This window comes from Eulemur rufifrons, chromosome 1, assembly GCF_041146395.1.
Source record: "Eulemur rufifrons isolate Redbay chromosome 1, OSU_ERuf_1, whole genome shotgun sequence".
Lineage (NCBI taxonomy): Eukaryota > Metazoa > Chordata > Mammalia > Primates > Lemuridae > Eulemur > Eulemur rufifrons.
In genome coordinates, this window is record NC_090983.1 from 46954238 (window position 1) to 46973556 (window position 19319).

General features: G+C 34.9%; 1 protein-coding gene across 1 annotated transcript in view; it reads right to left on the reverse strand.

Annotated features, from left to right (window-relative positions):
* The window catches only part of ITGA4 (integrin subunit alpha 4), a 76557-nt gene that overhangs the window by 23724 nt on the left and 33514 nt on the right, over positions 1–19319 (reverse strand). Inside the window, exons 12-16 of the mRNA XM_069470117.1 lie at positions 19085–19175; positions 18462–18507; positions 17940–18094; positions 10918–11072; positions 653–802 (exon numbers count right to left, since the gene is read on the reverse strand). Coding sequence (XP_069326218.1) covers positions 653–802; positions 10918–11072; positions 17940–18094; positions 18462–18507; positions 19085–19175 — 597 coding nt within the window. The remainder of the gene's footprint in view (positions 1–652; positions 803–10917; positions 11073–17939; positions 18095–18461; positions 18508–19084; positions 19176–19319) is intronic.

Here is a 19319-nt window from a genome sequence, read left to right on the forward strand (position 1 = left end):
GAGAATAAATACACTGTCAGTGAAACTGAAATATTTGGGGATAATTTAGAAAAGAGCAGCTCACTGGTTACAATGCAGGATCCACCGTAAATGCAATTAATCCTGGCATGTGGACGAAAAGTCTATAATGAAATTTTAAGAAATAGTTGTAAAACATAAATACACATGTTTATAAATGACTAAAACTGAACGAGGGAATTTGACTAGAAAGATGCGAGTGAATCTGTGGTTAGGATGACAGTGAGAGAGACAGGAAATGAGAAAGAGGAAGATGAAGTGAGCACACAGGATGACACTGAATAATTAACTCACGAACGCAACTTCCTTCCATTGCTCTCTAATAATATATTTTCTTCACTGGCGAGGAATCGCAGAGAGAAAATTAACATTTTATATATATGGAACACTACTGCTGTGACTAAATATATATTTTAAAATATTCAGCTCAATATCTTAAAGGGAATATAAAAAAATAGAGAAGAATGGGAAACAAGACATACCATAAATCTATTTTTATAAGAAAACCCTCATTCATAAAAAATTCTAAGAGAATTCAGATATATGGTTCATTTCTTCAGAATTATGTCATATTTTTAAGAAATTCTTTAGTTATATGTCACATAATGTTTTGAATAAAGGAAGATATTCCTACTGTTTTCTTGATCATGTCTTTTTCTTTCTTCTGCTGAAGAATTGGCTGAAGTGGTGGGAATTCCTCTGCACTTCGTTTACTGAAGACGTGATGCCCAAGGTGGTAAGCGGCTTCGACCTGCACTGGGGTGAGGATGTCCCGCACATCTTTCTGTGGAAATTGAAAACCATATAAATTAATAACAAAAGAAAGAATGCAGATAAAAGTATATATAAAAGAGTTTTCGTGCAGAATGCCAAACACAACGCATGGAATCCAAAGCAAATACTTACCTTTTATCTAAACTGTTATAAAACTGAATGTATACATTTTTTCACATTACAAAAGCATTTATGTTTCTTATGAAAAATACAGAAGGAGTATAAAAATGGAAGACTATAGCCATCCAATAATAGTTACAAAGGTCTATATTTGGACATATTTCCTTCTATGCTATTGTCTATGAATTTTTTTATAACTTGACATTATAATGTAAGCATTCTTCATTATAAACCTTTTTGTAAATCATTTCAAAGTGCTAATCAATATTTTATTCTATTTAGCACTACCTTATGATAAACTTGTAGAAAAATGATCTATTTAATGAAGTTTTCTTGTTGTATCTCTCAGTAACATTTTGATTCCATTTGATTCATTTGACTCCATATTTATTATGAAACATCCTTTTTTAATTCTTTGATATTTTTTACAGAACTTTTCCTATTACATTTTCTAACAGATGATGAATGGTATATGAGGAAGTTGTTTGTTTTGTATATTTAATTTTACATCCTAGTAACTTTACTGATTTTCTTATTAGTTGTAACAGTTTTTTAGGTTTATTGTGCTTTTATACTTCACAAGGAAAGAGCTCTTAGGTTTATTTATCAGTTACACAGGAATTGTAACCCATGCAGAGTCCAGTCTGTTCTGTATGACACATTCTTTTAACCTTAATATCTTAACTAATTTCTACACAGCATTTCTCACTCCTATTCTTGTTCATATGTGGTCAAAGAAAGTCTTTTTGAATAATTAGACTTTTGAAATTTATCATCCTGTTTCCAAGGAAACAGCTCTTGATTTTATTACAGTTGATTGCCAATTCTGACATCTCAATCTTTATTTCTACATTCAGACATTACTTTTCTATTTAAAAAGGTATTTTCTATGAACTTAAAAATGATTTTATCTTTTTGATTATTTTCTAGCCTCCTCATTAAAAGAGAATATTTCACATCATCAAAATTATTTATTATGCACACAACCAGTAAAATAATCAACAAGAAATGACTTTGAAAGCGTCTGTCATTCAAGTAAGCAAGTACTTTACTAGATAGTAAATGTTATAGCCTCTCAAATCTCCATCAGCCCTCTGTATCTGTGGGTTTTGCATCTGTGGATTCCACCAACTGCAGACCAAAAATATTTGGCAAAAAAAAATGGATAGTTGCATCTGCACTGAACACATATAGACTTTTTTTCTTGTCATTATTCCCTAAATAATACAGTATAACAACTACTTACGTAGCATTTACATTGTATTAGGTATTATAAGTAATCTAGAGATGATTTAAAGTACACAGGAGGATGTGCATGGGTTATATGCAAATACTATACCATTTTATATAAAGGACTTAAGCATGCTTGGATTTTGGTGTCCTCAGGGCATCCTGGAAACAATCCCTTGTGGATACAGAGGGATAACTGTGTGTGGAAGTCAGGTAAGATATAAAACATCGTGTCTCTTAGAAAGCACCTTTTTGGACCCTCCCTGGACAGAAATGTCATTTCCAAAGTGTACTGAATAAAATAGACGTCTTTTCCTCTCCTTATTTAAGAGGGTAGGCTAATAAGATTTTACTAATAAATTAATCTAAGAGGATTCATAACAATCCAATTGACAAATTACATGACATGTCGATGGCAAATCTATAAAACAAGTGTCTTAAACACAACAAAAATTAAAAGTGAAAATAATCTCAAGATTTGAGAGAGCAGTTCATAATTAGCAGATATAGTCCACATACATAGGAACTAGTACAGAAAATCTATGTGGTTTTTTATTTTTCTTTGTATTAGAATTATTACTATACTTAGAAGATAATTTGAAGAATTGGTCACAGTCTATGATATCTTTCATACTAATAATTTAAAGCTCAGTTTGACTTCACTTTTCATCTGCCCATTTCAGTCTATAGGTACTCCTTATTTTAAAAAAAATAGATTCAACAAAGTTCCTCTTGACTTTTAAAAAAAGAGTCAATTGTTTTCATTTAGGCTAGATACATTAACTTAAACCATAATTGAGGTTTCTATTTATGCTTGATGAGCTCCTTGGGGTAGAACCATGACACTGTGTTTGGCAGACATCCTACTGAGTAATATGAGTGGACCAGGACTCTATTTATCTATAGACATTTCAGGATTGGAATATGGCTTAAACCTTATGGCCTAAAAGCAAATAAAGAACAGATTATTTTCAAAACTCGTCAATTAATAATCTCTAATGAATAGGGGAAAAATACCTATCATGTAGATTATAACTGTGCTACTTACATCTATAGTAACTTTTGATTTAAAAAAATCAATGAAGTAATAAGACTGACCATGTCTTTATGCAATTACAAACAAAAAGGACATAATCTTTTCTTATTTACAAAATTATCAATTTTTGTATATAGTGGTTAAAAGCAAGTGGTCTGAAGGTGGAGAACTGGTATTCAAATCTTGGATCCATCACTTGTCTATGTAAACTTGGTCAAGTTACTTAATCTGTCTATTGCTCAGTTATCTCACCTGAAAATGGGAATATTGAAGATGATGGTGATGATACCTATACCTCATTGTGATGATTAAATGACAAGATGTAGTAAAACATTTAGACATCATAATATATGTATGTTGCTTTGAAATGTAGCTATATGAGCCAACCAAGGAATTACTGAATTTCAGTTTCTTAAAATAAGAAATTCTGGAGAACATTTGGAAGAAATAAGAAAATTGGACTATTGCTAACCAATCAACATTAAATAGAAAATGAATTATGTAGCAAGTATCAGACTTCTATTTATTAAATGGTATGTAGAAGATTTGCAGCATGGATCAGAATACCCGAGATCTGATTACTTTTCTATTCTTATACACAGACAGGCTTTTTATTAAATTACTTGATAAGTGATCATCTCCAACACGAAACCTTGACCATATAGGAATGCTTCAAATCAAGGCCCAAATCCCAAGTTACCAACTTGTGAAAACGGAACAGCTTGAAGCCCTGAGTATTACAATAGCAAACTTGATTAAATTATTCCCTAGGTGTAGGAGCTAGACAGCCACTGATTGGCCCTCCACATGTCCACTGTTTTAATTCTTCTCAACAAGCTTGCTTTGACCAAATCACATGTTATCTAATTCATACTAATTTTCCACAAGGTCTTCTCTACATCTGGTGTATATTACTTTCATTATCCTAATTAGCTATTAATTATGCTTTTCTCGCAATATATAAAATGTACATGCACTCTTGCAAGAACTGTATCTGACAGATATTCACACTTATTTAACTCTAACAGCTCCACCTAAGGACAAAAGCTGTAATGTCAAAAGTGTCTTAAAGTGGTTAATTAAGTATTGGGGAGGAAGAAAGTAGATTTGCTTAAAATTTTTAATTTGGATTGGCATGTGCTATCTATATTAAAAATAATGAAGATTCCATGCCACATTTTGATGGACAATTACATAAAATAGGGAACCCACAAGCATGCAAATTAGCACATGCCTGAAACTACACAAAATCTGCCTTCTTGCTTGACTTTCATGGAAATCTGTATTTCTGGACAAATTGAGAGCTGAGCTATAGGCCCAAATCCTCCTATTGTGTTTATGTACTAAAGGAATTTATTTAAAGGGTAAAGTCAAAATATTTATAAAATGTTATTAAATAAAAATGATATTGGACATAAACACTTGAAGATATCTATTCATGGGTCTGTGTTCAAGAAGATTCTGAGGATACAAAAGTGAAAGTCAGTTTTATCACAATTTATATCCCATAAATCCACACAGATAGTGTAGGGGGTGAATATTCTGATATTTGCCTGCACAAGTACAGAGGAAGGAGGGCCACCTAAGCTACACATAAAAGGGGCTGGGGAGGCTCTTACATAGAAAGATTCTAAGCAAGGAATATGTTCAGATTTGTGTTTCTAAAATACCCCCCTGGTACCAATGTGGGGTTGAGGAAGGATAAGGTGAGACCAAGGCAGAGATTGGTACCTGAACCATCACCATCACATGTAATTAGAACCACTTTATCTAGTAAGCCTGGTTCAGGTGGTAGAGAACTGTCAAACATCTGCACTACGACTTCCTGAGAAAAGACAACAACCCCATGACAGAGGCCCTAACCATTAGACCAACAGAACTCTAATCTATTGGTCTCTGGTCTATATTTCTCTTATAGAAGTCTTTAAATAGCACCGAGAACACAGCATCTATAAATTTATTGAGTTTCTGCTTTATGTAATGAGCCATGTTTGCTCTAAGAAGAATACAAGAATATAAATATGCAAAAGATAATATCCTGGCTCAAAGACCTCACAACCTAACAAAGAATTAACATGTGTTATACTAATAAATCCAGTTCTAGAATACCACAATATCAGTATGGTTATATATCAATAGTTTGCTTGCACTTAGATTTTCAGCAGAAATGTCTGCATACATGAATCAGTCCATAGTGTACTGTGGTTAAAAAATTACTGCTTTGGATCAAATCACATTCCATTAAACTATGTGTGTATATAGCTCAACAATGTAAGCAAGTGAAATAAATACAAATAAAATGCATTTACTAATTGAATACACATTTTCTTGAAATTATTGTAGAAAAAAGATGAGTTTTAAAAGTCACCAAAAGACTTACAAAACAAAATAAAGTCCCTGTATTTCAGAAATCCAAAATTTAGAAATTTGAGAAATCGAAGAAAAGAATGAAGTAATCTACTATATAGGTGTGTAGGTTGATTTCATGATTTTCAAACAACATGCTAAGGCCACTGAAGTCCCTGGATCTCAGAATGTCTATGGGAACAGGCATTTTAGGTTTAGCACCTGAGCTAGATATTTCCAGTTTTACTGGAAATGCTGCAACAGGAATCTCATTGCTTCATTTGTTATCCCAAGGTAGCACCATTCTTCATTTATCAATTATTTGTGAATATTTTAATGCAAAGATTCCATCAAAATCAACCAAGAAATATCATCCACCAAAACCTAAGGGGAGTCTCACTACTATAGCTATTCTAACATTTCTAAAAACTGCTGAAGATTATGGTTTGGGTTTCCCTGAATCATAATAGCCTCAAAATTATCCCTTATCCTAAGATCTTGTCCTAAGACATTACTAAGATCTGATAAAGTTGTATACTTGAACAAAGATTAATTTTCATATACGTATAGGGATGGGGAAACATCTTTTCATAGAGTGAAGTGATGAACAGAAGAGGCTTTTAGCAGAGAAAACATTATAAAGTATAAATAAACTGAACCATTTCCCTCCTATCATATAAACCTTTTATGAACTCTCAAATCTAAATTCTACATTCCACTTCAGCAAAATCCAATAATTTTATGGCTCTAATAGCAAAAATTAAAGCTTAGAATAATTGCAAACAATTATGATACAAGGGTTTTTTTTTTAAAGCAAAAAAAAAAATTCTTCCTTCCTTCTTATTTTATGAGGAAAAAATTTTGACCAGCCAAGTAAAATAATCCTAGATGATACTATTTTAATTACAAAGAGTAGACTGATTAGACTTGAGAAAACTAATGCCCCTACCAACCAGATAAGTGAACATATAGCCTCAGAAAAATAACAGGCCAGAAAATTTAGATGCCAGTGACATAGATTCTTATTAGATAGTTAAAGATGCCACTTGTATTCCAAGAAGCTCTAGCATGAAACTAGAGAATGTGTGATTAAAAGAGAAAGGTTTAAGAAAAAGTTTTACAATAAAACTTGGGGTATTTTTAATAGCAAAATTCTCCACCATCAAAGAATGCAATGGTTCTTGTAAATGCAAGTAGATTTAAAGACTTCGATTTGCATGGGATAATCAAGGAATTGTGAGAAAAAAAAAATTCAATTTTTTCCTCACCTTCAAGTCTCCAAGAGCTTTTACATGTTACAGTATCTATGGGATTTTTCTGTCTCATTCCCTTTAATACTCAGTTCCAACAATGTGCTGATCCCACTGAGATCTCCGATTCAATTTTTTTCCCCTGTCCCTCATCTTTTTGATGCCCTCTTCTCCCCTCTTTATCCTGCTCCAACTTCAGGGCCAAAAATGTAACCATTCTCTTGCATACTCCTTCAACTTGCTTGCTTCACTCTCTCAACAAAACCACAGCCCTGGTTAATCGTGACTCTCCATCTACTTCCACCTGTAGGATTGAATGTGACTAGAAAAAATCACAACCACATTGACCACACTCACTTTATGACTGCGAGTGCAAGTAGACCCTGACACCATCTGAAAACCACACTGTACTTCCTTACTCTCCCGTTCTCCAGGAAGACTATTTCACATCTTCTCCCCAACTCCAAATACCACCTTCCCCATCCCTACTTGAGCTGATGACTTTGCCTCTTACTTTCCTGAGAATATTAAAGCACTCAGAAGAGAACTTCCATGGTCTTCACCACCACATCTACCCAGCATCTGCAAGCACACAGACAGATTAACTAGACACCTGCCTATCTAGAACCAACCCTTTCACTTGTACTTTTAAATCCCATCTCTCTTGCCTTCTCAAGGATTTTGTTCAAACTATTCTCCCCTCTCACCTATATCACAAGTTTTTCACTGTATTGGAGCATGCCCATAAGCATAAAAACACACTGATGTTTCTCCTGTGCTAGTAAAAGAAAAATCAGAAACAAAAAAACAACCTCTTCACTCTGCTTCTCTTATCAGCTACTGACTCCCAATCCCAATTCTTTGGTGACCTATGGAGCAAAATTTTGTGAAAGAATAACCAATACGCTGTCTCCAGTTCCTCTCCTCCTTTTCCCCCACTACTCCTCTGAAATGCTTTGTCATGCTCACAACAGGTTCCACACTGGTAAATTCAATGGTCAGTTCTCAGCCCTCATCTTATGTGAGCAAGCAGCAGCATTGAAAACATAGTCATGCGCCCCCCTTCTCTGCTTTATTCACTTCACCTCCAAGACACCACACGCTGTTGGTTTCCTTCCTTCCTTCCTGATTGGTCCTTCTCATCTCCTTTGAGGGCCTCCTCTTCTCTCCAACCTCTTTGTGTTTTAGTGCCCCAGAGTGCAGACGTTGGCCCTCTTCTCCTTCTGATCCCAGCCATCTCACATGGCTTTAAAAACCGTCCGTGTGCCAAAGATATTTTAAGTTATATTTCCAGTTTTATGCCTCCCCCTCAACTCCAGATGTGTATATACCAATGCTTAATTGATATTTACACTTGAAGGTAAAACAGGTCTCTCCTCAGGTCAGCAGGACCACAAATGAATTCCAAAATTTTCTACCCAAAAGTTGTTTCTCTTGCAATATTGTCTCAGTTGAGGAAAACTACATTCTTCTAGTTGCTAAGGCTAAAGACCTTAAAGTCATGATGAGACTCTCTTTTTCAAATGCCAGACATATGATCTGTCAACATATTCTAGAGGATCCGTCTTCAACTACTTCTCACTGTATCTACTGTCACCACCTCTGTTGGAGGTATCTCTCACATGGGTCATTGCAGTAGCTTCTTCTCAGTGCATGAAATGTTGGTCCCCTACTGTCTATTTACAACATAGCAGCTAGAGTGTTCCTGAGAACTTTGTAGGGCTCACTGCAGACCTACTGAATCAGGAACTGTGAATGCGGCCCAGCAATTTACGTTTAAGAAGCCCTACAGGCGTTGCTGTTATACACTAAAGTTGAGAATCACCATCCTGGATATCTACATGGGTAACTTCTTCATTTCCTTCAAGTCTTTGCTCAGATGTCACTTTCTGAATGAAGCCTGCTCTGACCACACTATTTAAACAACAGCCTCACTCTTTCCCCAGCACTCCTCACTTTTCTGTACTCTGTTCTCCTTTTTCCTCCTTTTGTCACCTATATTTTCTAAAATATTAGAATTGACATTTTTTTTCATATTATTGTCTCACCTCACTAGATTATAAGCTCCATGTCTTATTCACCGTATACACAAGTGTCTCCAACAGAATCTAACACAATGTAGGTACTCAATAAATATCTGTTCAATTAACTGAGTGAATGGATAAGTGGGGCTTAATTGGCATGGCAAGTGGGGACAAGGTTACAGGTAAAGCATGCCCAACCAGCAGGCAGGGAGTCGTCTGACAGTTGGGGGTAGTGGGCCTGAGGACAGAATTCTCAAGTGTCACCTCACTTCACTGTAAGGGGTACAAAGATAAGACACATATGCGGTGTTAACACTCCTGGTACTGGACACGTTTTAGGGAACACAGGAACCACCCAGGCATCCTGACCACTGTGAATCTTCTTTTCTATTATTATAAGGAAGATGAAGAATTCAGGTTATTGTCCTATGCTTTCAGACTATAGAAGCATAGTAGCATTAGTGTTTTCTGATGCCTTGGGCTACCATCCTGGTGGAGGTGGCAAAGTGCCCTCATTATAGTCCCACACTTTCCTAGGTAACAGCTAGAGCTCCTTGACAGAATCCAAGGTTGGAGCAGCTGCATCTGACATTCTTACATCCTCTCTGGGTTTGCTGAAAATAAGAGGGTTAGAGTCACCTTTTGCCTTTCTATATATGAGTTTTAAAATGTTCCAAACAAAAGCAAGGTAACTTAGGAAGGGAAAAAAGATATTAGAGGAAACAATCATTTTTTTTAAGTGCAACTATTTAACATTCACAATATGGGCCACAGTCAATGGTCGTATCCTGCTACCATCAAAACCATGGCAATACTAGAAGTATATATGCAACAAAACACAGAAACCTCGGCTAAATTACAATTTCTGCTACAAATTTATTCCAAACAAGGCATACAATTTTGGTGATCCCTTATTCATAGAAACAATGCCAAGAAACATAGAACTAAATAAACCAGATCAATTTCCTGCCACTTTTACAAATTTAATGCAATGTACTTCTTTGTGAACGTCTAATGTTGGCCCTTTTATTGCCCTTAGAATGGTCCCAATATTTGTCCCTAAAAGTAATGTAAGTAAAACCATATCTAAAAAGGATGGGAAAAAAAAAAACCTCTTTAATTCCTACCATATAAATGGTGGTCACATTAATATTCTATCGTTTTGGCTCTGAACCAACTAATAGCTTTATTCTAGTACACAATAAAAACTGTTAAGGGAAATGAGGAAATAGCATGGGGATTATAGCATTTAACAGTGTATTGGAGTCTTGGTGCTTGCTTGCATTTGCCTGGAATAAGTATCTAAGGGAAAATTAAGTCCTACGCTGGGCTACTATTTGAAATCCCAGAAAGGGCTCCTGGGAATAGTTTGGCTTTCTGTGACAATAGATTTTCTGATGAAGTACACCATTCCCTAATGAAAAAGACCTGGCACTGCTTCATATGATGAAATTTGACCAATGCAAGGAGCATGATGATCAGTTTGGGAATGAGTGTTTTAATAAAAGAAACATGAAATCGACTGTGCTTTGGCAGGACATACCCCAAACCATCATGAGAGCTGTCGTCTTGGCCCACAGATGATCCCCACCATGCTACAACTGTGCAAGTTCCCATTGACATCACTGACAAAGCTGGCATGGAGACAAAGACACAATCCAAAAACAGTCATGTTGGATTCCGCTTTGTTGGAGTTGTATGAAAACGACTGAAAACGTATGAAACCAACTTCCCCGCCTCCCCCAACTTGCCCCAAAAATCTACCATGGAAAAGATCTGAGACTTAGCAGAGCTACTGATGTATATATACAGAGATGTATATTTCTGGGTAAGTGGATAAACAGGGATAAGAAAAAAATAGCAATTGTAGAGAAGATAAAGGCAAATCCTTAAAAATAGTGATATGGTCAAATGTGATAAATGTGAAAAAAAGATATAAAAAGTGAACTTTAAACTATTTAGGTTGGGAATGTCTAACACTTTAACTAGAACAGGCTGCAGTTTAAGAGGAGATAACACTCATTTTTAACTACATTTTATAAAAAGATGTCAATACAATAGGTTTTACTGTATTGACAATATTGAAGTTTACATATTAATAAAAATTAGTTTACATTACCCGCATAAGTGCTTGATGTGTTCTACAGTTAGCTGCTCTGCTTGATACTCGTATGCTTCCAGTAATCACGTCAAAAGTTCCATTAGAAGAAAAATAAAATCTTGATGGAGACTCTGGCTTTCTGTTCACATCCAAACTCATGTTGTAAAACAAAACTGTAAAAATGTAGAGAGAATTGCAATAATATAAGTAATTATCTAAATGCATTTATTTTCTTATTTTTGCAATTATAATAGGCAAGGTTATATAGAGTACTGGAAATATCTTAAATTCTCTCCATGAAATATCTTTTTAAAGACCAATTAGAAATATGAAAAAAGGAACAACTAAAAATAAAAATTTCAAAGCCAGCAGAAGAAAAGAAATAACAAAGCTCAGAGAAGAACAAAATGGAAACCAAAACAATAATATAATGGAAGCAACGAAACAAAAAATCAGTTCTTTGAAAAGATAAAGTCAGTAGATGACTAGCCAGATTAAACAGAAATAGAAGAGAAAGGACTCAAATAATGTCAATCAGAAATGAAAAAAGAGACATTACAACTGATACTGCAGAAATACAAAAGATCATCCATGAATACTACAAAAACCTCTACACTCACAAACTAGAAAATGTAGAGGAAATGGATAAATTCCTGGAAACACACAACCTCCCAAGCCTAAATCAGGAAGAAATAGAACTCCTGAACAGACCAATAACAAACAATGAGATTCAAGCAGTAATAAAAAATATCCCAACAAAAAGCTCCAGACCAGATGTATTCACAGCCAAATTCTACCAGACCTACAACAAAGAACTAGTACCTATCCTACAGAACTTATTCCATAACACTGAGAAGGAGAGAATCCTCCACAACCCATTCTATGAAGCCAGTATCATCTTGATACCAAAGACAGGAAAAGACACAACAAAAAAAGAAAACTACAGACTAATATTCTTTATGAACATAGATGCAAAAATCCTCAACAAAATACTAGCAAACCAAATTCAACAGCACACCAAAAAGATAATTTACTGTGATCAAGTGGGTTTCATCCCAAGGATGCAAGGATATGCAAATTAATAAACATGATTCACCACAAAAACAGAAACAAAAGACCACATGATCATCTCAAATGAGAATCAAATGAAAGACTCAATACCATTTACAATAGTTATTAATACAAGAAAATAAAATACCTATGAATATATTTAGGTTATTAAGTATGAAATGCCCAATTTCCTTAAGTACTAAGTTTGAAAGTTGGTTTCTCTAAGATTTCACTTTGACACTTCTTGTTTTATTTTTATTGTAAAGGTACACCTTCAGTCTTGCAAATGCACAGTTTGGCTTGTGATTATCTTTCAAAACAATTTTTTTAGAGCAATTTTCATGCAACTGTGGATAAGTAAAAAACTTCGTGTTATTTTCAAATATAAGTTCTGTTGTGGAACCAATGTAGTGCAGACAGCTCAAAATAGCAATGAAGTGTTTGGGAAGGATGAGGCTAAGGAATGGATGGTATGCTGATGGTTGAGAAGCTCTGTTCTGGTGATTTTAATCTTGAAAATGAGCTATGTGAACAACCTGAGACCAAGGTGGATGAAGATGAGCTGAAAGCTATAGTGGAAGGGAATCCATCTCAACCTACGTGTGAATTAGCAGCAAGGCTTGACATTACTATTCCAACAATATTGAACCATCTGAAACAAATCAGGAAAGTAAAGAAGCTGGATAGATAGGCTCCCCATGAATTAAACGAGTGCCAGAAGAGAAATCATCTTGAAGCTTGCCTTTCTATTTTTTTTTGAGACAGAGTCTCGCTCTGTTGCCCGGGCTAGAGTGCCGTGGTGTCAGCCTAGCTCACAGCAACCGCCAACTCCTGGGCTCAAGCAATCCTCCTGCATCAGCCTCCCAAGTAGCTGGGACTACAGGCACATCCACCGTGCCCGGCTAATTTTTTTCTATATATATTTTTAGTTGTCCAGATCATTTCTTTCTATTTTTGGTAGAGATGGGGTCTTGCTCTTGCTCAGGATGGTCTTGAACTCCTGAACTCGAGCGATCCTCCCGCCTCGGCCTCCTAGAGTGCTAGGATTACAGGCGTGAGCCACCGCGCCCGGCCCGAAGCTTGCCTTTCTTTGCTGTCATGACATAAAGACAACCCATTTCTACACCATATTGTTACATGTGATAAGAAATGGATTCTTTTTGACAATCACAACCATTCGGCACTATGGCTGGATAAAGATGAAGTGCCAAAAAACAGTCCAAAACTGAATATTCATCAAAAAAAGCTAATGGTGTGTGTTTGGTGGTCCAGCACTGGTATTATCCACTACAGCTTCATGAAACCTGGTCAATTGATTACAGCGGATGTCTACTGCAACCAATTAGATGAAACGATGAGGATGCTTGTGATTAAGCAGCTGAGATTGGTCAATAGAGATAGGCCAATCCTCTTGCAAGACCACATGTCACAAAAAACAACAGTGCTCAAACTATAGCAGCTGGACCTGGAAACTGTCATCCACTGTATTCACTAGACCTTGTACTAACCGACTACTGCTTCCTTCCAGGCTTTGGACCACTTCTTGCAAGGAAATATATTCAATTCTCAACAACCTGTGGAAGACACCTTTTGCAATTTTATTGTCACTTGCTCTCCAGGATTCTTTGCTGCTGGCATAAACAAGCTACTGTTAAGATGGCAAACTATGTTGATAGTTTAGGCGGGTACTTTGATTAATTGTACTGCTTCTTGTTTGAGACATAATAAACTACACTTTTGACTTGAAATCAGACATCTCATATTTAATGACCTAATACTTAACCACGGCAGTGGAAGGTCTCTAAAAGGAGAACTACCAAACACTGATGAAAGAAATCACAGATGACACGAACAAATAGAAAAAACATCTCATGGTCATGGATTGGTAGAATGAACATTGTTAGAATGTCCATACAGCCATAAGTAATTTACAGATTCAATGCAATCCCCATCAAAATACTAATGTCATATTTCATGGATTTAGAAAAAATAATTCTAAGCTTCATTTGGAACCAAAAGAGGGCCAAAGCAATCTTAAGCAAAAAGAATAAATCTAGAGGCATCACATTCCCAGACTTCAAATTATACTACAAGGCTATAGTAACCAAAGCAGCATGGTACTGGTATAAAAGTAGAGACATAGACCAATGGAACAGAATAGAGAAGCCAGAAATAAAACCATCTACCTACAACCAACTGATATTTGGCAAAGCAGACAACAACATATGCTGGGGAATATTCAGTAAATTCTGGGAAAACTACATATCCACATGCAGAAGAATGAAACAGGACTTTTATCTTTCGCCATATATGAAAATTAATTCAAGATGGATAAAAGATTTAAGTGTAAGTCATGAAACCATGAAAATTCTAGAAGAAAATATAGGAAAAATTGTTCTAGACATCAGCCAAGGTAAAGAATTTATGATTAAGACCCCAAAGGCAAATACACTATCGTCTAAAATAAATAAATGGGACTTGATAAAATTAAAAAGCTTCTGCACAGAAAAGGAAATAATCGACAGTGTTAATAGTCAACCTATAGAATGAGAGAAAATACTTGCAAACTATATATCTGATAATGTATCCACCATCTACAAAGAACTCACATCAGCAAGAAAAAAACCAACCCCATTAAAAAGTGGGCAAAAACATGAACAGAAGTTTTCAAAAGAAGATAAATGGCCAATAAACATATGAAAAAATACTCAACATCACTAATCATCAGGGAAATGCAAATTAAAACCACAATGAGACACAACTTTACCCCTATCAGAATGGCCATTATAAAAAAGTCAAAAACAATAGATGCTGGTGTGGATGCAGAGACAAAGGATTGCTAATATGCTGTTGGCGGGACTGGATTCAACCTCTATTGAAAACAGTATGGAGATTCCTCAAAGAAATAAATATAGACTCACCATTCAACCCACCAATCCCACTACTGGGTATTATACTCAAAGGAAAAGAAATCATTTTAACAAAAAGACACCTATACTCAAATGTTTATCACAGCACAAGTCACAAAGATGTGGAATCAACCTAAGTGCCCACCAATTCATGTGATTAAGAAAATGTGATGTGTATACAACATGGAGTACTACTCAGCCATGAAAAGGAATGAAATAGTATCTTTTGCAGCAACTCGGATGGAACTGGAGACCATTATCTGAAGCAAAGTGTCTCAGGAATGGAAAAACAAATGCCACACATACTCTCTAATAATTGGGAGCTAATAGATGGGCACAAAGAGATGTTAAGGTCATTGGAAATCAAGAAGCGGGGAGGTATAAAAACTTACCTATCAGGTACAATGAACACTATTCAGGTGATGGGCACACTAAAAACCCCAACTTAAGCATTATACAAGGTATCCATGTAACAGAAACATATGTACCCCCTTAATATTTTAAAATTAAGAGAAAAAGAACATTCTACATAAATATCCCTGGTATTAAGGAAAGGAAAAAACAGGATGAGGTGCAGGGCTATAAGATATTGTGTAAATTAATTGCTCAAAAATTCTTCCACATTATTAAACATAATTGAATAATTATATAAAATATATAAATTTCAAAATTATTTTTATAAATAAAAAAGGTTTACAAACTTCTCTCTGGGTTTCTATTAACAATATTACCGTCTTTATTTGCTTAATCCTCCTATATAAAAAAAGTTTCAAAACTACCATGTCAAAATAGTTAATAATAAAAGTCTTAAGCTTCAGATTTCTTTGGAGTCCTTTTTGTCCTCAGAACATCTGACTAAGAAAATAGAGGCAGACTGCTGTGCTCAAATGTCACTTGGAATAATTCTATCTTGTGTGGTTACATGACTAATTTTATATATAGTTAGGTTTATTTATTTCTGATTTGAGGGCTTGCTATTTTTCTTTTAATTTTCCTATATATACAGTGAATATAAGGTTCAAAAGTCAAACATATATATACATACACACACATATATATATATGATTTACTCAAAAATGTGTTCTTTTCAGTCCTGTGCTCTGACTATTTATCCTTCCTCTCTATTTTTATTGGCTTCTAATTTGACCTTCCAGTGTTAATTTGTGCAATAAAAAAAAATAGACAGCCTCTCAATAAACACCCTAACAGTGTGGCTGGTTTATTTCAAATCTGACATAGTAAATATTTACCTGCTAAAGATGATCTTCAAATGAGAAAAAATATATATATAAGGAAAATGCAAAAAGAAACCAAAACAATTCCAAGCCAGACCTTACCAAGAAAGAGTCATTTCCTGAATCTAAATGGGTTCATTGCAAAGCAAGCTAAATCTAATAGTCTGCTGAGGTGTCATTCATTATATAGGAACAATAATTCATAAGTGATAGGTTAAAGAATTCCTAAAGTGTTCATTTATATTTTAGGAGTAACTTATACCTTTGGAAAACTTTTACCTATTTATTTTAAGAAAATGTAAGTATACAACCTATATTACTCTTATACATTTCAAATAAATCTTTCAATCATCCTTTTATTTGGAAAATAATAAAGTCCAAGTCAATTAACTTTAAAATCACAATAACTGAGCTTCAATACTGCTGAGAGAAAGAGGAGCAATTGAAATAGCCATCTACAAATTCATCACTCTGAGTTCAGACAAAAAGTAAATGAGAAAGAGGTGAATAAAAATCCACTCACATGAAGAGGCAAAATGTCCTGGTTTTATTAAATATGCTTACCATGTGAATTATTTCTCCCAAGGAGTCATTTTATGACAATTATAAAGCATATTTCTGTAGCAAAGCTACGGTTATTTATGAGTTTCATATATTTGTCTTCAATCATTTAAAAAAATATCCCGTCACAATGGAATTGTTCGCACAGGGATCTCTGATTTTACATAAAGGGAAAGAGCCCCATGTATTCAACATGTATCTTTCAGATAATCCATCAGCTTGTCTGTGTTAACGTACAACTCACTGTGGGGTCAGGTTCTTAAACTGTCACTTCTCCAATCAATAACCAGATGAAGGCTTGCCTACCTTCTTATTACTATAGTTCGGCCAGGACTTTTCCACTATTAAAAATGAGTCTGATCTCAGGAAGAGACACCAGGCTCCTTCTGTACATTGCATTACAAGCTAATCCAGATTGATACCTCTATTACATACCCATCATTCAATTCAATAAGCATTTGCTCCCATCCATGATGTTTAGATGACAGCCCCCTGTAAGGTCGTGAGTACAATCAACTCCTGATAGGTCTTGTGGAGATCATAAAATTTGTGAATTATTAATGTCCAAATGATAAACCCAGGGATGATTTTCTCCTACCATGGGTTAGTTTCATTCTAAGGTTAGCTTAAATATAACATAATTAGGATGATTAATCTGCTAGCAAAAATGTAATACTTATAAAGTCACATGTACATGATATGGGAATGACCACAATTTTGGGTGAGCCATATCAATGCTACTTTCTCCAGAAAAGATAACTGAAAGTTGCCTACGTATAGGGAAACAGGCATGGTTCTCAGGAGCTGATCATTGCAGGAAATTATTAAGAGATGTGTATCATTTATAGAAATTAGAAGCAGGTCTAGATTCCAGATATGTTTCTGTAATTATTGAAAAAGGATAGAATGTGAAGAAAAGAATCTTCTCCTTCTCAGGCCTTCTACCTTAAGCCAGCTCCAGGCTTTGAAAAGCTCAGTAAAACAGAGGAGCCGTGGTGATGTTCTTTCTATTGTAAAGAGATTTCACAGATTAAGTTTAGTTGGTTCACCTTAAATTCATATGGCAAATGATCCTTTGCTTCTTGCCATAATCTCTGAACAACTACAGCCTTCTAATGTGCCCTACTCATTTGTTAGAACAACTAGAGAATCTGGAAGATGGGAAAGAAAGAGGCATATCAGGTGGTTACTCCCTCCTGCTGCAAAGACGACCCCCCCTGGCCAAAACCAGGGAGAGCTCAAACCTCACACTCCAACAGGCATTCATTCTGTGGGGCAAACTTACCAATGTAACCTGGAACTTCTTTGCCCTTATATGAGAAACAAAGTGTTAGATCCATGCACACAGAAGGCAATCCATTTTCAGTACAGTCAAATTTTGTTCTATTTACTGACTCAGGGTGGCTTAAAGAAGCTTCAACAATCACAACTGGTCTTGTCCTAAGAAGGAAATAAAATTAGCAATATTAATTGCAGAATTATTTTTTCTTAAGACAATTGCACTTGTTTTGTCAGTTTGCATTGACCAAATAATTTCATGAATCTTCTTTATTAATAGTATGTGTGCACATACTCAATTACACAAAGCAAAAAAATTTTCATTTTCATGTCAGAAAAATTGACTTTGATGATTTGTTTAATGGTATCTATATGTAAAGTGGGGAAAATACCCTAAAGTTCATAAATTAAACTTCAGGATACCAAAAAGAACATTATGAGGTCACTACCACTGCTGATGTTAAATACCACCTCCCGTCATTTACAATTAAGCCCAGTTGCATTAAGCAGTGAAATGTATCAGCCTTACCTTAGCAACACAGCAGAATCAGACCGAAAAGCACCAACTGCCACATCTAGAGGATGAAAAACAAAAACACAGATTAATGATTATCATTAGTCAGAGAGAATTACTTTTCAGCCACAAATACTTAACTACATATCATCTTTTGACTATATCAAAACATTATTTACAGAAAATTAATTGGAAAAGATATGCTAACATCTTTAAATTCATTCCATATTTGTCTGAATCTATTCATTTATAATAACCTTCATCCCAACATAAACTTTATGTTATAAACTTATGATATAAAGATAGGCTTACTAAAAGAAATTTCAATTTTTGGACCAGAAACAAATACCCAGAAATTTACTTTTGAAATAAAAAATGATTTTTCTTTCTTTTCATCATATGTTTGATTGATTTTCATGAGAGTTTTTCAAGAACAAGGAATTAAGTAACAGTGTAAAGATGAGGAATCACGTGATCATTTTTGGCCTATTCTTGAATTCAAAAGAGCTTCAAAAATGAAGGCAAAAAATCATCAGTAAATTGAAGTCTTCCATATTAGTTTTATGTACTTCACAACAAAGCAGCATCTACGACAGACCTTCTTTCAATTTATTAAATATGGTAAATTTTATACTCACCTAAATATCCATTATTATCTGCATCAATTTGTCCTGATATAGATTGTCCAAACATACTTAATGATTTGCTGATTTCAAGTCCTTCAATTCTCTGAAAAATAGGTAAGTGGGAAGCAGTTTTGAACAGCTGATATCCCAGAGAAGCAATAAGTTAGCTTAATAATGAGCCTTTCCATCCAGCCCTGGCATATTTACTAACAAAATGCATTTTAGTTAAGTCAAATACTTCTAAGAG